Below are 16,410 nucleotides of genomic sequence, written 5' to 3' on the forward strand. Positions count from 1 at the left end.
AAGATTATGTGGTTCCATTTTGATTCAGTTTAAATTTAAGCTAAGTGAACCAGATCAGAAGGTGTCTTAATTTTAAAGAGAACTGTCCTGTGTGAAGTCAATTCTATTGCTTTGGAGTAGGTCCGCACTTTGGCCCAGAGGCTGAAGAACTTCACCATTTTCACAGAATCCCACTAAAGCCTGCAGTTCAGAGTCTCTGGGTGTTCTGTGTCACCCGGCAGTTCTAATGACCAGTTAACATTGGCATGACACTAAGGTGCTGTTCATCTTTCTGGGCCACGACATTGTTACATAGCAGGAGCCCCCACCCCGCAGGGTGTACAGCTCTAGGTACAAGGTAAAGGTCATTGAGATGGTTTCCTTGGGGTGTTGGCTCCCAGTCAAAGTTGACCCACATGGCTTCCTCGCCTTCCTCCATCAAAGAAACCAATCCATCTCACACTGCAACTGACATTTCCCCTTCGCTTATGCATAGACATGAGAAAAGTACTTGGTAAGAGGAGCACTGAAAACTCAGAATGGTGGGAACAAGGTGGTTTATTTCAGGACTTTACAAAACCAGGTGTGAACCCAGAACGGCCATTGATGGAGCCTGCAAAACAGTTTTTGTTAACCTAATACAAGTCTTCTCTTTGGCTGAACAAGCAGGAGAATGCGACCCTACACGTCCATCCGGGTCTTACTTTTCCCTTTGTCATTTTGCAAACAAAATCTGTACTGGATTCATCCGGATGTTTTATATACTGTTCATTTAAAATGTACCAGGCAAGCTTGGCTCTTAGTAATTTGGGCTCTATGCTTTTCATTTGGCCGGTGGCAGGGAGGGCTGTCTTCAACCAGCTGTCAGCAATGTTCCAGTGTTTTCTGTTCATTGTAGTTGTGCCTGAGCTTGCTGGAGGACCTTTGAAGATGAGCCACACAAATATATTACAAATGAACCATTTAGAGCAGACATTCCAAACCTAGGGTCCTAACACTAACATGCTGTGTCCTAGAGCTGCAAATGTGATTTGAAGAATAGAAATAGTGAGGAACACCTGCCCTCGATCCTGTGCAGCAATTAGAGGCTCTCACTTCTGAGATACTGAGTCAACCTCCCATGGTTAGGACAAAGTACCTGAGGGACACAACCTTTAGGAAGATAAAGTTGGTTCAAGTTCATAGTTGGAGAGATGGATATCATGGTTGGTTAGCTTGGTGCTTTTGGGTTGCAGAGATTTCATGGTAGTTAGCTTTCGGTAGAGTAAAAGCAGCTCACCTCAAGGTGCCCTTGAAGCAAAGAGAGGATAGAACCAGAGTACCAACATCTCCTTTTATAGCATGCCCAGTGATCAAACTTCCATCTTCCACTATTGACATCTGAAAGGTTTCCCTACTTCCAGACAGTGCCAGAATCTGGGGACCAAAGTTTTAGGTACGGAAGCCTTTAAGAGACATTTTAAACCAAAACTATAAAAAAAAAATTGCAAGTGTTTGTTAGTTTATTTTCTTCCTTGGAAGTTGTCAAAAAAAATCCAGTGAGCGGAATAAGAAGTATTATTCTATTTGTTTCTCTACAGAAGAGGTCCATGAAAAAAGGATTAAAGGCACAAAGGATGGATTCCATATTTCTTGGGAGCCCTCATCTGGAGATGCTTTAGGCTATGTTGTGGACTGGTGTGAACATTCCCGGGACCAACATTGTGACTTGCAGTGGAAGAAGCTAGGTCCCAATACCACGAGCACCATGGTCACCTCAGGTGAGAACTCAGCCCTCCTGCTTGCATGTCCCCCTTGCAGCCAGTTAAACTCAGACTTCGGTTCTAACCTACAGATATGGTATGCTAGGGTAACAACTTTGAAATGACAGATCCAGAGTGGTTGCTTGGAGATTAGATGTCATGAGAATAGGTTCTGACCTTTGATCTGAAAATCTACTGCAGCAGAGTATGAAAATGTAGACAGAGTATAGATTTTAATATTTTGCCCTTCTAAATTAGAGGGACATTGGAACTGTGTGCAGGAAGTTTCTACAGATGCAGAGAACAGCACATACTTGGGCCATGTTTAGAGTACAAAGTTGATGCAACCAAAGTATCAGCTTTTAGTTTCAAGAAGCTTGTAGTCATGAATGCTCACCTCCCTTACCAAATCTGTAGCTTGAAGATTCCTGCTCTTTCAGGGGAGTCAAGGGTGCTCCAGTGAGTGGTATAAGCAGGAGGCACAGGTGTGTACCATCTATTAGGCTGAGGGCTGATGTGGGAATCGTCTAGTTCCAGAAAGTGGTGGAGTCACCTGCAAGATTCAGGGGCTCAAGAACTTTGCAGCCAGACTTCAGGGCTACAGGGGAAAGAGGAAGAACGGAAGGGAAATACAGGCTTTCCAGATTCTGAGTTTTAGCAGGAGGACGGCAGGTAAATACTGTATGGACTTTCTATGTCATATGTTGGAGTAGGTGGTGAGTCTGGCTGCTTCTGCACCACTTCTATGCGCATAGGTGAGGCCAGGCTGAGGGTCCTGGCTCCAGAGTGAATGACAGTCTTATGGAACTTTCCAGACAGCACTGTGTTCACAACATGGAAGATTCTGAGGCCTAGTAGAAGGAGGGAAATAGGAAAGATCTTGAAAAAGAAACTACTAGAGGAGTGCTCACTCAGTGGTCATCCTCTCTACTGGAGGAGTGCTCACTCAGTAGTCAGCCTTTCTTCCCAACTCAGATGACGTCATTCCGTCTTGTTAAAATCCTTGACTTCTCTCCTCCAGATGCTTTTAAACCAGGGGTCCGTTACAACTTCAGAATTTTTGAAAGATCTTTGCAACAGGATGCCCAGCTAATAGGGAGACAAACAGGATACACGCAGGAACGGGGTAAGTAGACAGCGTTTGCAGGCCTCATGGAGACTTCCTTGTTTTCAGCCATCCACCTACTCGTAGCTTTGTGTTTGGAAGACTCCCTCCCCAAGCTTAATTTTATGGTCCCACTTATTTTAGAGATTACATTAAAATTTTAAAACCCTATAAATGAAACATCTTCATTAAAGGTGATTTATGAAATGCTACATGAAAGACGATGCAATTATTGCTAATTTTAACACCCAAAAGGCCAATATCCACTTAGTGTTTTATTATACTCTGATACCTACTTCTCTATATGGATAAATGCTTTTAAATAAAAATGGGATCTCACTCTACAAAGTCTGTTAACTGCTTTTCTTGATTAACGCCACAAAATACTAACTGCCCACAGTGCTCCTTCTGTGATTGGAAAGTAAACCCTCTCTGCGTATGCCACGTCATACGCAGGTATATCATAGGTGTATCATCAGACAATTTAGGATGATTACAGAGATTTTTCACTGAGAAACTGTAAATTTTATCTCCAAACATCTTGTAGCTCCAAGTTGTAAACCTTTCTTTTTGTGTCCATACTTTTGTGCCAGTCTGAATTGCTTTCATTTTAGCTAAGTCTTTGCCTATATCCATAAGTGTGTGTATTTACGTGTGTGCATGTGTGTGTGTGTGTGTGCACATGTGTGCAGGTACAGATCAAGTGGAGGCCAAACAGTGCCTCTATCATTCTTCGGGTGCCATATACCAAGCTTTTTGCATCTATCTCTCACTGGCCCCGAGCTCATCAAGTAGGCTACACTGACTGGCCAGCAAGCCCCAGGCATCAACCTGTCTCCCCTCCTACACATCCTGGGCTTTCAAGCAAACACCACCACTCTCAGCTTTTTTCATGTGTTCAAACTCAGGCTCTCATGCTTAAAAGGCAAACACTTAGCAAGCGAGGTATTACCTCATGCCGGCAATGATGGTTTTTTAAATGAATCCTGAAGCAGAATCCTGGGGTCAAAGGACTTAGGCTTCTGAAATAAGCTTCTCATTTCTTGTAGAATTGCTGTGAAATCAGTTTCTCTGAGTATTACCCCATCTTACCACCAGAATGAGGCTGCTCACTCCCCCCACTGGAATGCTTGGCATTCAAATCTCTGGACGCTGAAGATTTTGGTTGTCTCAGCAATTAGACTGACTCTAAAATTCTTCATTTGGGAGAGCTGATCCAGTATTCACGACTGGTGGAGAGAAAAGGAGGAGGCATGACATTTGTGAATGTATCTCTGTTCAGACAGTATGCGAAAATGTGCATGCGTGCATATGTGTGTGTGCATGTGTGTGTGCATGTATGTGTGTGTGCATTGTGTGCGTGTGTGCATGTATGTGTGTGCATTGTGTGCGTGTGTGCATGTATGTGTGTGCATGTATGTGTGTGTGCATTGTGTGCATGTGTGCATGTATGTGTGTGTGCATGTGTGCGTGTGTGCATGTATGTGTGTGTGCATGTATGTGTGTGTGCATGTGTGCGTGTGTGCATGTATGTGTGTGTGCATGTGTGCGTGTGTGCATGTATGTGTGTGTATGTGTGTGTGTGCGTGCATGTGTGCATGTATGTGTGTATGGTCACGTGAGTGACAGGGCCAGGATTCACCCCGTGCATTTTCAGAGTGTCTGATAACATGCATGCATTGCCTTGTCCTGATAACCGGATTCTTCAAATCCCCCTCACATCTTTGAACCCATCTTGTCTCTCCTGCTCCTTCCTCTTCATATCTGTACATTCTCTGATTCAGAAAATACTGTTGAGACTTCACGGACAGAGTCAAGACCTTTATTTTCCCTCCCCTCTCCCATGACGTCTCTACAAATTATTTACTCTCTCTGGGTATTTAGGTCTTAATCTATGAAAGGTTTGAAGGAGACAATTACCCAACTCCTTCCCAGTTCTCTTAACCATGTCTGTGTTCATTATGGGGGGAAGACAAGACTCTTTAACTTGACACAAGCTCTTAGTGTCCAGAACTGCCTGTGGTCTGTTTAGTTTACATACGTGCTCTGAGACCCCAAATCATAACGTGTTCTTATCCCGTCTTCCTTTCCTAGCTCCTCTGGAGAACCCACAAGTGAGCGTTAGTAACTTCACCTCCAATTCCTTCATTCTAAACTGGCCGGCTTATGACAGCGATTTCCAGTCTGCATTTATAGAAGGCTACCGTGTGTACTTGAAATCCCAGGACATGCAGTGTCATCCAAAAGGGAGAAGGACGATTCTTCCAGGTAATGCTTGCTCTTGTTCACCTAGGCTCATCGCACTGTTCAGAAAACAATGAAATTGATGCCGAGTCAGAGCCCTCATGTGACCGGGCTAAGATAGTGACCAAGCTAGGGACCAGGCCATGTTCTCCCTATGTCATTTTAGAATCAATAGGCAAACAAAGGGGGGTGTGAGTGTTGGAAGAGACTGAGAATCTTTGGTACAGGATAGGCAGAGATGAGTTATTATCTAAAAACAGAGGAAGAAAGATAAGAATGCCTTACTGAATAAAGGTACCAAGCCACATGACTAAACATAGACAAGAATTATGGGTTAACTTAAAGTATAAGAGCTAGTTAATAATAAGCCTGAGCTAATAGGTCAACTATAAGCCTCTGTGTGTTTCTTTGGAAATGAACAGGGTCAAATGTGGTCAGGGTGGCCGTGCAGTAGGCGTGCATGGGCACAGTAGCCATAGGAAGCGGCAGTAGCTGCCTGTGGTAGCCACACGAGGGGTTAGCAGCAAGCCGCTGGAACCATGGGAGCCACCCACAGAAAGCTGGGGTGGGTGAACAGGAAGTTGTGAGCAGATGGGTGGGGTGCTAGTTTTTCTCCTGAACCCAGGTTTCTAGGTTTTGGTCCAGTTCTGGCCTGTGTAGCTAAAAAGCCTCAGGCAAATGGCTTTTTCATGAAGTCATACCCCAAACGTTGGGCACCAAATGTAGCATGAATAATAAAAACCCAGAAACAAATATTGCGGTGCAACCTGAAGACCAGAAAAGCAAAGCAGTCAGTCACTGGCTCTTACCTCTACCTCGGTTTGAAATGGCGATCCTGCCTCCAGGAATCTCAGAATGAGACTGAGCCTGAAACCTGTCTCCTCCAGTCTTACATTCCAATCTAGTGCTGGGATTAATGGCGTACACCACTACCATCCGGTTTCTATGACAAACTAGTTTAGCTGCTGGGATTAAGGGTGTGTGCCACCACTGCCTGGTCTGTATGGCTGATCAGTGCAGCTGTTTTATTCTCTGATCTTCAGGCGAGCTTTATTTATTAAAATACAAATGAAATATCCCTACAAGAGTTTGGTTTAAAAATGCTGATGGTTCCAAGACAGCTGGGGCATCTGTTCCCAGCTCTTCTATGAGGTCTCTGCCATATGTTTTTCCCTCTTTCTCATAATAAGTTAGGGTTCCATTGATCCCAGACTGGCTTGAACTCACTACGTAACTGAAGATGACCTTGAACTGCCCTTCCTGCTGGGATCACAGACCTGTGTCTTCCTGTCCAGTGTGGGTGGTGTTGGGGATTAAACGCAGGGTCCATGCATGCTAGGCAAACACTCCACTAATTGACCACACACAGGCCCTCTCCTACACTCTTCATAAGATTTTGTTGATAACAACACTGCTTTTCAATCACAGATAAGTCAGTGCTCTGTGAATATGACATTGAAGACCCCGAGCAGAAGACATTCATGGTGGAAAACCTTCGGCCAGAATCCATCTATGAGTATTTGGTCGTTCCATACACCAGTGCTGGCCTGGGTCCCAATGAAACATTTGCATGGGTCAAGACTCCGGATGAGAACTGTGAGTTTCTCCAAATCAAATGTTTCCCTCAAGATTGAGTTCCTATGTGTTGTCTAGATCAAGTTTCAATAATTTCTTCTCCCCAACCCTTCCTCCTCCACATGTAAGTGTTATTCAGAACCCCTGTTCCAAACCCCTGGGAAAAGCGGCAGTAACCTGACCAATTATGATCTAGAACCTTCTTCTCATCTTTCTCGTTGACCCAGGATGTCTGTCTCTAGGAGTCAGTCTCAGGGTGACTTGAAAATCACAGCATATTTTAGAGTTGACATCAGGAGATCTGGCAGCTTCTCTCCTCAACATGGCTGGTCGTGGGCTGCCTCCTGCTTCAGCCTTGCTTCTGCCTGGTTTTCTGGACTGACTGGTGGCTTTTTGCTCTTCTAGGGTCTAAGGGTAGCTCGAGTCTGGCGGTAGATGGGGCTGGCACATCACCAGCTCTGTGGTAGTGAATTCTGTTGGGGAAGGGGTCAAGTGAAGAGATATGTTCTTCTAAGTAAAATGCATTTGACTTGAGAGGTGCAGGAAGGAAAGAGGAAGGGACATGGTAGGAGCTGCATTTCCATCTCAGTCTCTGGCAAGCACTGACAGAAGGTGGGGACAGAGTATATCTGATAGAGGACTCAGGGGAGAATGTCTTGGGATGACTCTCCTTAGAGAAGCCCACACCAACATTCTGGAGAGTCTCTTACTTTCTTCCTGAATGCCTTTCTTTTTTCTTCTTTCTTTCGCTTAAAGTCGATAATAAAGACACCTGAAAAGCTTCAACTCTGCTTCAATTGGTTCGTGCTGAAATTCTTTTCGGGTGTGAAATCAAGACCCACCTTTGAGGGGTCCTTCAGGATGAAGGGAAGTCTCGCTGGAGGCGCTTCTAGGCTCCCTCTGGCTGCACCACAGTTGCCAGCAGGATCTGGAGCTTTTGATGAGTGTGTGTGCTGGCAGGGTAGGGGTGGGGTTCCACTAAAGAATCCACAGAAGAGCAGGCCGAAGAGGCCTTGAAGACACTAGTCTTAGGAACGAGATAGGTTCAAGCTGGAAATTCCCAGCATCCTCCACGCAACATCCAGTCACTGAAACCCAAGTTGTTAAGATGGGACGGCCACACTAGTTTACGATGGTAGGCCTAGGCCTGGGATGCCCTGATTGGTGTCACAGGCACACACAGCTGCAGCTGCAGATGGTAGTGATAACTGTCCGAGAGACTAAAACATGATCCGATGTCTCCAAACCTATCAGATTAAGATTTGAGTCAATGGTTTACGGTATATGAGCACTGTTGTCACTTTGAAGTAATTTCATTGAAGGAAGAGGTGATTTTTTTTTTGTTGTTGTTGTTTTGATTTTGTCCGTTTGTTTGTTTTTGAGATTGGGGTATCATGTAGCCCAGGCTGATGTGGGAGTGGAGAGGGAAGTGGCTGCTTTTTTAAAGGGAGAGAGACCACGCCCCAAGGGGCTGGTATCTCAGCGGCGATAGGCTGGAGGAGTGGGAGGACCTCCCACAACACCAGGCTACATAGCTAAGGATGAACTTGAATTCATGGTCCTCCTGTCTCCGCCTCCCCAGTGCTGGAATTGTGGGCATGCTTTGCCATGACCAACTCTTAGTGTTTTAATTTTTTTTCTGTATTAATTTTTCTTCCACACTTTGAATTTATTTGATTTGTGCACACACATGTGCATATACGTGCACACAAACTGATAATTTTATATTTTCAAGATTTTATTAATTTCTGTGGTAAGCCTTATGACCTTAGCTTTATTAGTGATATTGATTGTTATTAATAAGAAAGTATTTCAGTTATTCACAACTTCCCTGACAGACACTTTGTACATTTTAAAACAGAATGTTTTGTGATTCTGCTAACTGCACCTCAGTCCTTGTTAAATGGGAATGGGAAAAATTTACATTTGCTAGGAGGCGACTGGTTTGACAAAACAATAAAAATGAACAAACACTTTTAAAATGCAATGCTGAAATTGCGTAGCAGTTTTGCTCATTTTGTGGTATCTTTTAACAACAGGACCTTTTCTTTGTGAGTTGGTACTTTCTCTTTGAACAATGGCTAGTTTACTAAATAAAGACAGAGAGATCAGGAAGCCTGCTTCGAGACCTCCCGGGTCTGCTATCTTTCTGCCTCTGCTTCTGGACATTGGAACTATGTCTGCTCTGGATTTAACAAGCACACTGGCTTCAGGTGTTTCCCTACCAAATGATGGCTCCACTTAAGATTACTTTGGGTTGATGAGGTGTAGAAGTAGGACAAACTCAGAAGAAGGTGTTCCTTGCGTTTTGATCTTTTTCCTAGGCTGGTGAAATGCTGGATGGTGGCACAAGCCGCAGCTCCAACAGCCAGGGCCATTCTGAGGGGGCCCAGTGGCAGTCTTCGCAGCTGCTGTGAATCCAGGCTGTTATAGGCTGGGTGCGTGGGCTGCATCTTCTGTAGCACTTAGAACTCTGTAGGTCTGCGAGCACCTTTGCAGCCCTCAGTATAGAAGGAGGTTATGTTCTGAAGGTTTGTTTTCAAAACTGACCTGAAAGTAGTTGAACTGAAACAAATAGAAAAAAATCTAATCCATTCTCTCTTCTCTCTCTCTCTCTCTCTCTCTCTCTCTCTCTCTCTCTCTCTCTTCTCCCCTACCTCCTCACACACACAGGTTAAATACGTTAAATTTGAAATTCCACATTTCAAATTCCAAATCAAAGCATTTTGAGGGAAGCATGCCACAGAAGAAAACTTAACTTCTGGCCACGTGTAATGGGACACTGAATATACTGCATAAAATTACCTTCAGGCTACACAATGCAGATGAATCTTGTATGAATTTTGTAATTAGACTCTCTTCATACATCTTACCATGAATATGCAAATATTCCCCAGTTCAAAGCAATCTGAAATGCTAAAAATCTCTGGCTCCAAGCATTTCTGATAATAGATACTTGTGCTCTGTTTATTCTCCAATAAAAATACATAAATCCATACTTTTACCAAATTTTAAAACTGAGTGTTAACACTTAAAGGGCTGGTCTTGAGAGCAGGTGTCCGCACCCCAATAGTGTGGGTCTCTACCCAGGGCAGTATTCCTTCCAAAACTCAGTCTCTACCCAACACCCAGTACCCAAACCAACACCCAGTGTCCCCAAACCAACACCCAGTCTTCCAAAACCTACATCTAGTGTCCCAACCCAATATCTAGTGTCTCCAAACCTCCACCTAGTGTTCCCAAGCCAACACTTACTCAACATCCCCAAACTAACACCCAGTATCCCCAAACTAGCACCCAATGCCCCAAACCAACACCCAGTGTCCCCAAACCAAGATATTTTTTCTCATGCTGTGAGTCCCCGGTGAGGAATGAGAAGGGCAGGAGAGACCCACACATAGAACAGGACCATGTGTCCGTGGACACTGTCCTCAGAGCCTTCCTAGACATTTGCTCAGGAATTTTTTACATGTAGCTGAGTGACTGATTAGTTGAACTGAAACAAGGAGAGTATTTTAGAAAATAGTCATGTTGGATACATTTGATAAATAAAGCAGATTATTAAAGGAGGCTAAGATGAACACGAGTAATTTAATGTAAGACTAACTAGAAGTCTCGTCTCCATGTCCAGTCTGCAATCCACAAGTCACATGTGTAGTTGGCTGGTTTTTCTTTCTCTCTCTCTCTCTTTTTTTTTTTTTACTCTTTGGGAACCCTCCACACAGCTCCCAAATAAATACATTTAGATTTAATCTTATTTATGAATGCCCAGCCTTAGCTTGGCTTGTTTCTAGCCAGCTTTTCCAACTTAAATTATCCCAGCTACCTTTGGCCTCTGGGCTTTTACTTTTCCTTATTCTGCATCTCTTCCTTTCCTTCTTATTCTCTGGTTGGCTGTGTGGATAGGCCCCTGGTATCCTCCTCTCCTTTTCTCATTTCTCCCTTTTTCTTGTCTTTGGAATTTTATCTCTCCTATTTATTCTCTCTCCCAGCTTGCCCTGCCTATCCTTTCTTCTGCCTTGCTGTTGGCTGTTCAGTTCTTTATTAAACCAATCAGGTGTGTTAAGCAGGCAAAGTAACACAGCTTCACAGTGTCAAACAAATACAAACATAAACAATGCAACACATCTTTGCATCATTAAACTAATATCCCACAGCATAAACGAATGTAACACATCTCAAGTATTCCACAACGCATATGTTCTCCAGGACATTTCCAAATGTAGCCCAATTTACTTAAAATATTATGACTTTTTAATGTGGGGGTTTTCTTGGTAACTTCAAAAAACAATAGTTCCTGAGTATGAACTTTGTAGGTGACAGTGTTGTCACAATATCAAAAGGTAGGACCTCCTGAACTCAGCCAGTTTTTAATGGATGATAAGCAGCCGTAGAACCTCAGTGGCAAACAAGTATTGGTCTTCTGATCAGGAGTCTGGCATCAGCATGATTTGGCTGTCTGGGTCACCCTGACTTCCAGGCTTGTGTCTGAGGCAGGAATAGTTCATATAAAGTCACGCGCACTCTGGTTACAGGGCAGCAGTACCCTGGGCATGTTCTTTCCATGGTGAAAGAAGAGAATGACTATGCAAGCATAATGCAGCTCCTGCCTGGACCACAGCTCTGATCCATTGATCAGCATACCAGCTGAACCCCCAGGCAGGAACCTACCACAGAGCTAGGGTGGGGGAGTGAGCGACTGGGCAGTCATGCTCTATTCGGTCAGACTTGATGAATTTGAACTATGGAGCACTGGCTAACCGCAAAAGGCTCCCGGCAATGGTTTTTGTCTCATACAGCCCAGGCTGGCCTTGAACTTATTATGTTGTAGAAGGTGACTTTGAACTCCTGGGTGTTAGGAGTGTTAAAGTATGCACCACTATATCTATCTTAATTGGTCTTTTTCCTTCTGAGTCAGGCAGAAGTCAGAATAAATTTTCCCTTTAAGTTTCACTCAGTTAAATTTCTATCAGTCTAATAAGTAAGACCTATTTATTTGTGAGAAGTGATTTTTCAGAGTTAAACCCATTTTCAAAACTCATATTGAATCTTGCATAAATACATATATCGAAGGAGCAGTAAACATGGAAAGGGCCTCACACTCATAACCGTTTATTCTTTGCGGAAACGATTCCTTCCCTTTGTCTTCTTTAGCCCACAGGCTGCTGCAGATCATATTACCCATGACTCTCTGCGTCCTGCTCATCATCATTGTGTGCTACTGGAAAAGCCAGTGGTAAGTGCAGAGGAAGCCTTTATCCCAAAGCTAAAAGTAAACCGTGATCTAGGAATAATATGGGAAAATGTGGGGAAAGAACCATGAAAGGGGGGGCTAAAGAAATGTAGGCAAGCGTCTGTAATTCAGTTGACAGTAGTGCCTTCGGGGCCAGCAGGCGGGGAAAAGAACCACTTCAAAAGTTCCTCTGTGGCTGTAGCTACTATTTATGCCACTTTATGCTTGGCAGCTTTCTACGTGCTTTCTCTGAATGAGCCATGGAGTGCCTGCAGTGAGGCTGTAGGTACCGTAGTTACATCCATGCAGCCCAGGATACGGTAATAAAAGCAAGCGATGGTTAAGTCATTTGCTTCATAGAGGAAACTCCGGAGCTCTCACTCCTAATTCCATTGAATTGCTCATCCAGTCTGAATTTCACTGTTCTAGGGTGAAGGAGAAGTGCTACCCTGACATTCCGAATCCATACAAGAGCAGCATCCTGTCACTGATAAAATCCAAGGTAAATGTGGGATGTTGTATGTGTAACATGTGAAGGACTAATCCAGCCGGGCACGGGGACACCCGTTTGCCATCCCTACCTTTGTGAGGTTAAGGGTAAGGGGATCCTTATGAGTTTGAGGCCAGTCTGGTTTATATAGTTAGTTCTAATCCTTCCATGCTACATAGTGAGATTCTCTTAAAAATAAAGTGTGAATGTGTGTGTGTGTGTGTGTGAGAGAGAGAGAGACAGAGAGAGACAGAGAGACAGAGAGACAAAGAGGGAAGGAGGGAGGGAGGGAAAGAGAGGGGGGGGAGGATCAAATTTTGTGTTTGGGGCTTCACTGATCAAGTTTTCTTATACCTCTTCAGGAAAAGATAATAAATTACAGACACACACACAGCCATGAGACGGGCAGCTGGATGAATGAGTGTTTAGTTCAGTGACAGAGTGCTTGCTCGCCTAGCATGGGTGAGGCCCTGTTTTGTTCCCAACATAGGCCAAACAAACAAATGTGATTGAGTCTTGTTCATCGTGGGCTATTAAAAGCCAGTGGTGAGAGGGGAAGGCTTCATCCGACTGGGAGTCAGACAAGCACTCTTAGGATAGAAATAATCTGTCCTGTCCTGGTGAATCCTCTGCCTGTTGTCACACCATGTGGCCAGGAAGGAAGGGGAAGCTCTCGGTGCACACGCCATACACGGTCCATTTGGCTACTCCCACAAGTGCACTGATATTACATATGCTTGATTCCTTTGCAGAAGAACCCGCACTTAATAATGCATGTCAAAGACTGCATTCCAGACGTCCTTGAAGTCATAAACAAGGTAGAAGGCCCCAAGACACAGCGCATAGGCTCTGGGAAAGCACACACTGAAGACGTACCCAGTAAGCCTCTCTCTGTGCCAACAGAAAACAGTTCCTCTGGCCCCGTGCCCTGTGTCTTCTTTGAGAATTTTACTTACGATCAGTCAGCTTTTGACGCTGGTTCCCATGGCCTTGTTCCAGGACCCCTGAAAGACACACCACTTCAACTTGGACTATTGACCCCACCTGACAAGTTACTAAATGTTCTAGGGAAAGACTACATGAAGTCCCTGGCAGAAAGCCCGACGGAAGAAACTAGCTTGATCTATGTGTCTCAGTTGGCTTCACCCATGTGTGGAGACAAGGACAACCTTGCCACAAATCCACCCATGCCAGTGCACTGTTCGGAGTATAAAATGCAAATGGCTGTTCCGGGAAGACTCGCCTCACCTGCTCTGAGTGAGAATAACAACCCCACCTCAAGGACCCTTTCAGGTCAAGGTGAACAGTAAAGCTACCCAGCACCAACCCAGTTCATACACTACAGGCACTTTTGGGGATGTGGCTGGTACCAGGCCAACATCACATGCCCTGGCCCCTGACCCCAGGAGCATCCGCTATCTGTAGCACTCATTTAGTCTGTATCATTACAGGGTGACAGACTCAAGACCAGAGCTATACAGCCTGGCATTTGCCCTGAAGGCTTCCTTAGAAATGGCGCATGATGACCTTGTTGTTATTTGTTCCGGGCTCACCCTTAGCACAGCACCCCTGACGTTGACACAGGACACTGATGAGAGTTCACGGACCCTGTCTACTCAAGACCACACAAAGTGGCCGTGGTTCTTGGATTTTGGTTTGCAGTGAGGAAACATCTTCATGTCAACTTGAGCTGATGTTGAGTATTTCCAGGGTAAAACAGCTGGATCAAATGTCTCGATTAATGCCACAAGAGAAGAGTTATTACTTTTATTGTGTAGGCTCATCACATTTAATGGAAAGGTTACAAGCTAGATATTTGCCTTACCTTGGAATAAGAATTTGTAGTCACTGATAAAGCAAAAGTAACACTGTTGGTGCCTACACTGACCTAGCAGGTAGGGCGTACAAATGGGACAGGAAGAGGCTCCATAGGTCTCCTGCTGTGAAGCTTACTATAATAAAACAGGATTGCAAAGAGCTCCAGACTCAGTGTCCAGTGACAGCAGCCTGTTCCATAGACTCCAGTCTTCCTCCTTAATTTTTGACTACCTCGGAATAGAAAAAGACATTTCATTGAGTGATTCCTTTCATATTTAATGTCTCCATCCCAAAGTTGTATCTACGTGACCTATTTCCACAATTGTGTGCTTCAAGAGAATTCTGGCTCACTTAACATTCCTGTCTAAAGTCTCAGTGTTGGGTATAATTTAGCTCTAACTTTAAAATGTCCCATGGACTTTGAAGTTAGTTCAGCGTTGGCCCCAAAGCATGTCCTTTGAGACAATGCCCTGGGTTCTAACTGTGGGCCCCACGTCAGGATCCAACCAACTCCATGAAGAATGTGTACCAAACTCATACCGATTTTTATTTGTTATTTCTTAAATACAGTATTAGAAATTTCCATAGCACTTACACACATATGGTATTAGGAAACCCACTATACACAAATATTTTTAGGTAAAGCATGAACACCCATGGATCTTGGTAGCACCATAGCTCCTGTAAACCATGTCTGGAAGGGGCTATATGAAATAGCCAGACACACAAAGGTGTTCAATACCTTAGTTTCTTCCTCTTGAAACTTGTCACATTGTAAAATAAAACAAAGAGAGGTTTCTTTCAACTTGCTTGCTGTGAATACGGTGAGGATGACTTTGTGGACACGCATGGCTGTTACCAGTACTATAGCCATGTCCGTACGGTGTGTGGTCTCAGAACATAGTAACACCAATCATGAATGTTCTGCTAAAGCAGTCCAATCTTTTCTTTACATCTAACCAAGCCTTTTGATAGAGAAAATGGTTCGGACCTAACCTGGTACCAGGCAGTATCTTGAACAGCCTACTTGGGAGATGACTTTGGTCAGTCCTGCCGAAACCCTGTCTATGATTTTCTGTCAATGTATTCCCTGCTGGACATTTGTACCCAGAAATGTTAATGACATTGATTTCTAAATGTTTTCCTTCGTTTTGATTTTATTTAAAAAAGATTCCACAAAACATGCTCGTTCAGTCCCAGTCCAGCTGGATTTGGTGAGCTCCCATTAGATCAGGCACACTGTCTCAGTGGGTGGACCAACCCCTCATGGTCCAGACTTCCTTGCTCATCCTCTCCCTCCTCCTGCCCTTCAACTGGACTTTGGGAACTCAGTCCATTGCTCTGATGAGGGTCTCTGTCTCTATCTCCATCCGTCGCCGGACGAAGATTCTATGGTGATATTTGAGATAATCATCAGTGTGAGAGTGGGGGCAAGGACAGTTCAGGCACCCTCTCCTCTGCTGCCCAAGGACCTAGCTGGGGACATCCCCATGGACACCTGGGATCCCCTCTAGAGCCAAGTCTCTTGCCAGCTCTAAAATGGCTCCCTTAATGTAGATATTGTCTTCTCTGCTCCTATATCTATCCTTCCTCCATCTTCACCCTCCCACTCCCCCAAGCTCTCGCCAGTCTTTCCCTTCTCCCTTCCCTCTCCCCTCTCCCCTTCCCCCAACCTTACTCCCATCCCTACCCCCACCCCCATGCTCCCAACTTTTGCCTGGCAATCTTGTTTGCTTCCAATTTTCAGGAGGATCTCTATATATTTTTCTTTGGGTTCACCTTGTCATTTGGCTTCTTTCTCTAAGGCTTGTGAACATTAAGGATATATTAAGGGTTAATGTCCTTGATTTATGGCTAGAGTCCACTAATGAGTGAGTACATACCATATTCATCTTTTTGGGTCTGGGTTATCTCACTCAGGATAGTGTTTTCTATTTCCATCCATTTACATGCAAAATCCAAGATGCCATTGTTTTTTACTGCTGAGTAGTACTCTAATATTCCACACTTTCTTTATCCATTCTTCCATTGAAGGGCATCTAGGTTGTTTCTTGGTTCTGGCTTTTACAAATAATGCTGCTATGAACATAGCTGAACAAATGATTTTGCAGTATGATTGGGCATCTCTTGGGTATATTCCCAAGAGTGGTATTGCTAGAACCTGAGGTAGGTTGATTCCCAATTTCCTGAGAGCTGGACCGGGACTGAACGAGCATGTGATCAA

At 44.3% G+C, this 16,410-nt stretch overlaps 1 protein-coding gene across 3 annotated transcripts in view; it reads left to right on the forward strand.

The window, feature by feature from the left end:
- Positions 1–14,983, forward strand: part of Osmr (oncostatin M receptor) — a 51,037-nt gene extending 36,054 nt beyond the window's left edge. Inside the window, exons 12-19 of one of the 3 annotated variants that reach the window (XM_075975939.1) lie at positions 1,560–1,739; positions 2,743–2,847; positions 4,921–5,094; positions 6,499–6,666; positions 11,800–11,881; positions 12,308–12,380; positions 13,121–13,247; positions 13,368–13,800. In XM_075975939.1, coding sequence (XP_075832054.1) covers positions 1,560–1,739; positions 2,743–2,847; positions 4,921–5,094; positions 6,499–6,666; positions 11,800–11,881; positions 12,308–12,380; positions 13,121–13,247; positions 13,368–13,678 — 1,220 coding nt within the window. In that variant the 3' untranslated portion in view covers positions 13,679–13,800. Of the gene's footprint in view, positions 1–1,559; positions 1,740–2,742; positions 2,848–4,920; positions 5,095–6,498; positions 6,667–11,799; positions 11,882–12,307; positions 12,381–13,120 lie in introns of all 3 variants that reach the window. The other 2 variants (XM_075975940.1, XM_075975941.1) reach the window with 2 other exon arrangements.
- Positions 14,984–16,410: the final 1,427 nt, after the last annotated feature.

Source organism: Microtus pennsylvanicus, chromosome 6 (assembly GCF_037038515.1).
Source record: "Microtus pennsylvanicus isolate mMicPen1 chromosome 6, mMicPen1.hap1, whole genome shotgun sequence".
Taxonomy (NCBI): Eukaryota; Metazoa; Chordata; class Mammalia; order Rodentia; family Cricetidae; genus Microtus; species Microtus pennsylvanicus.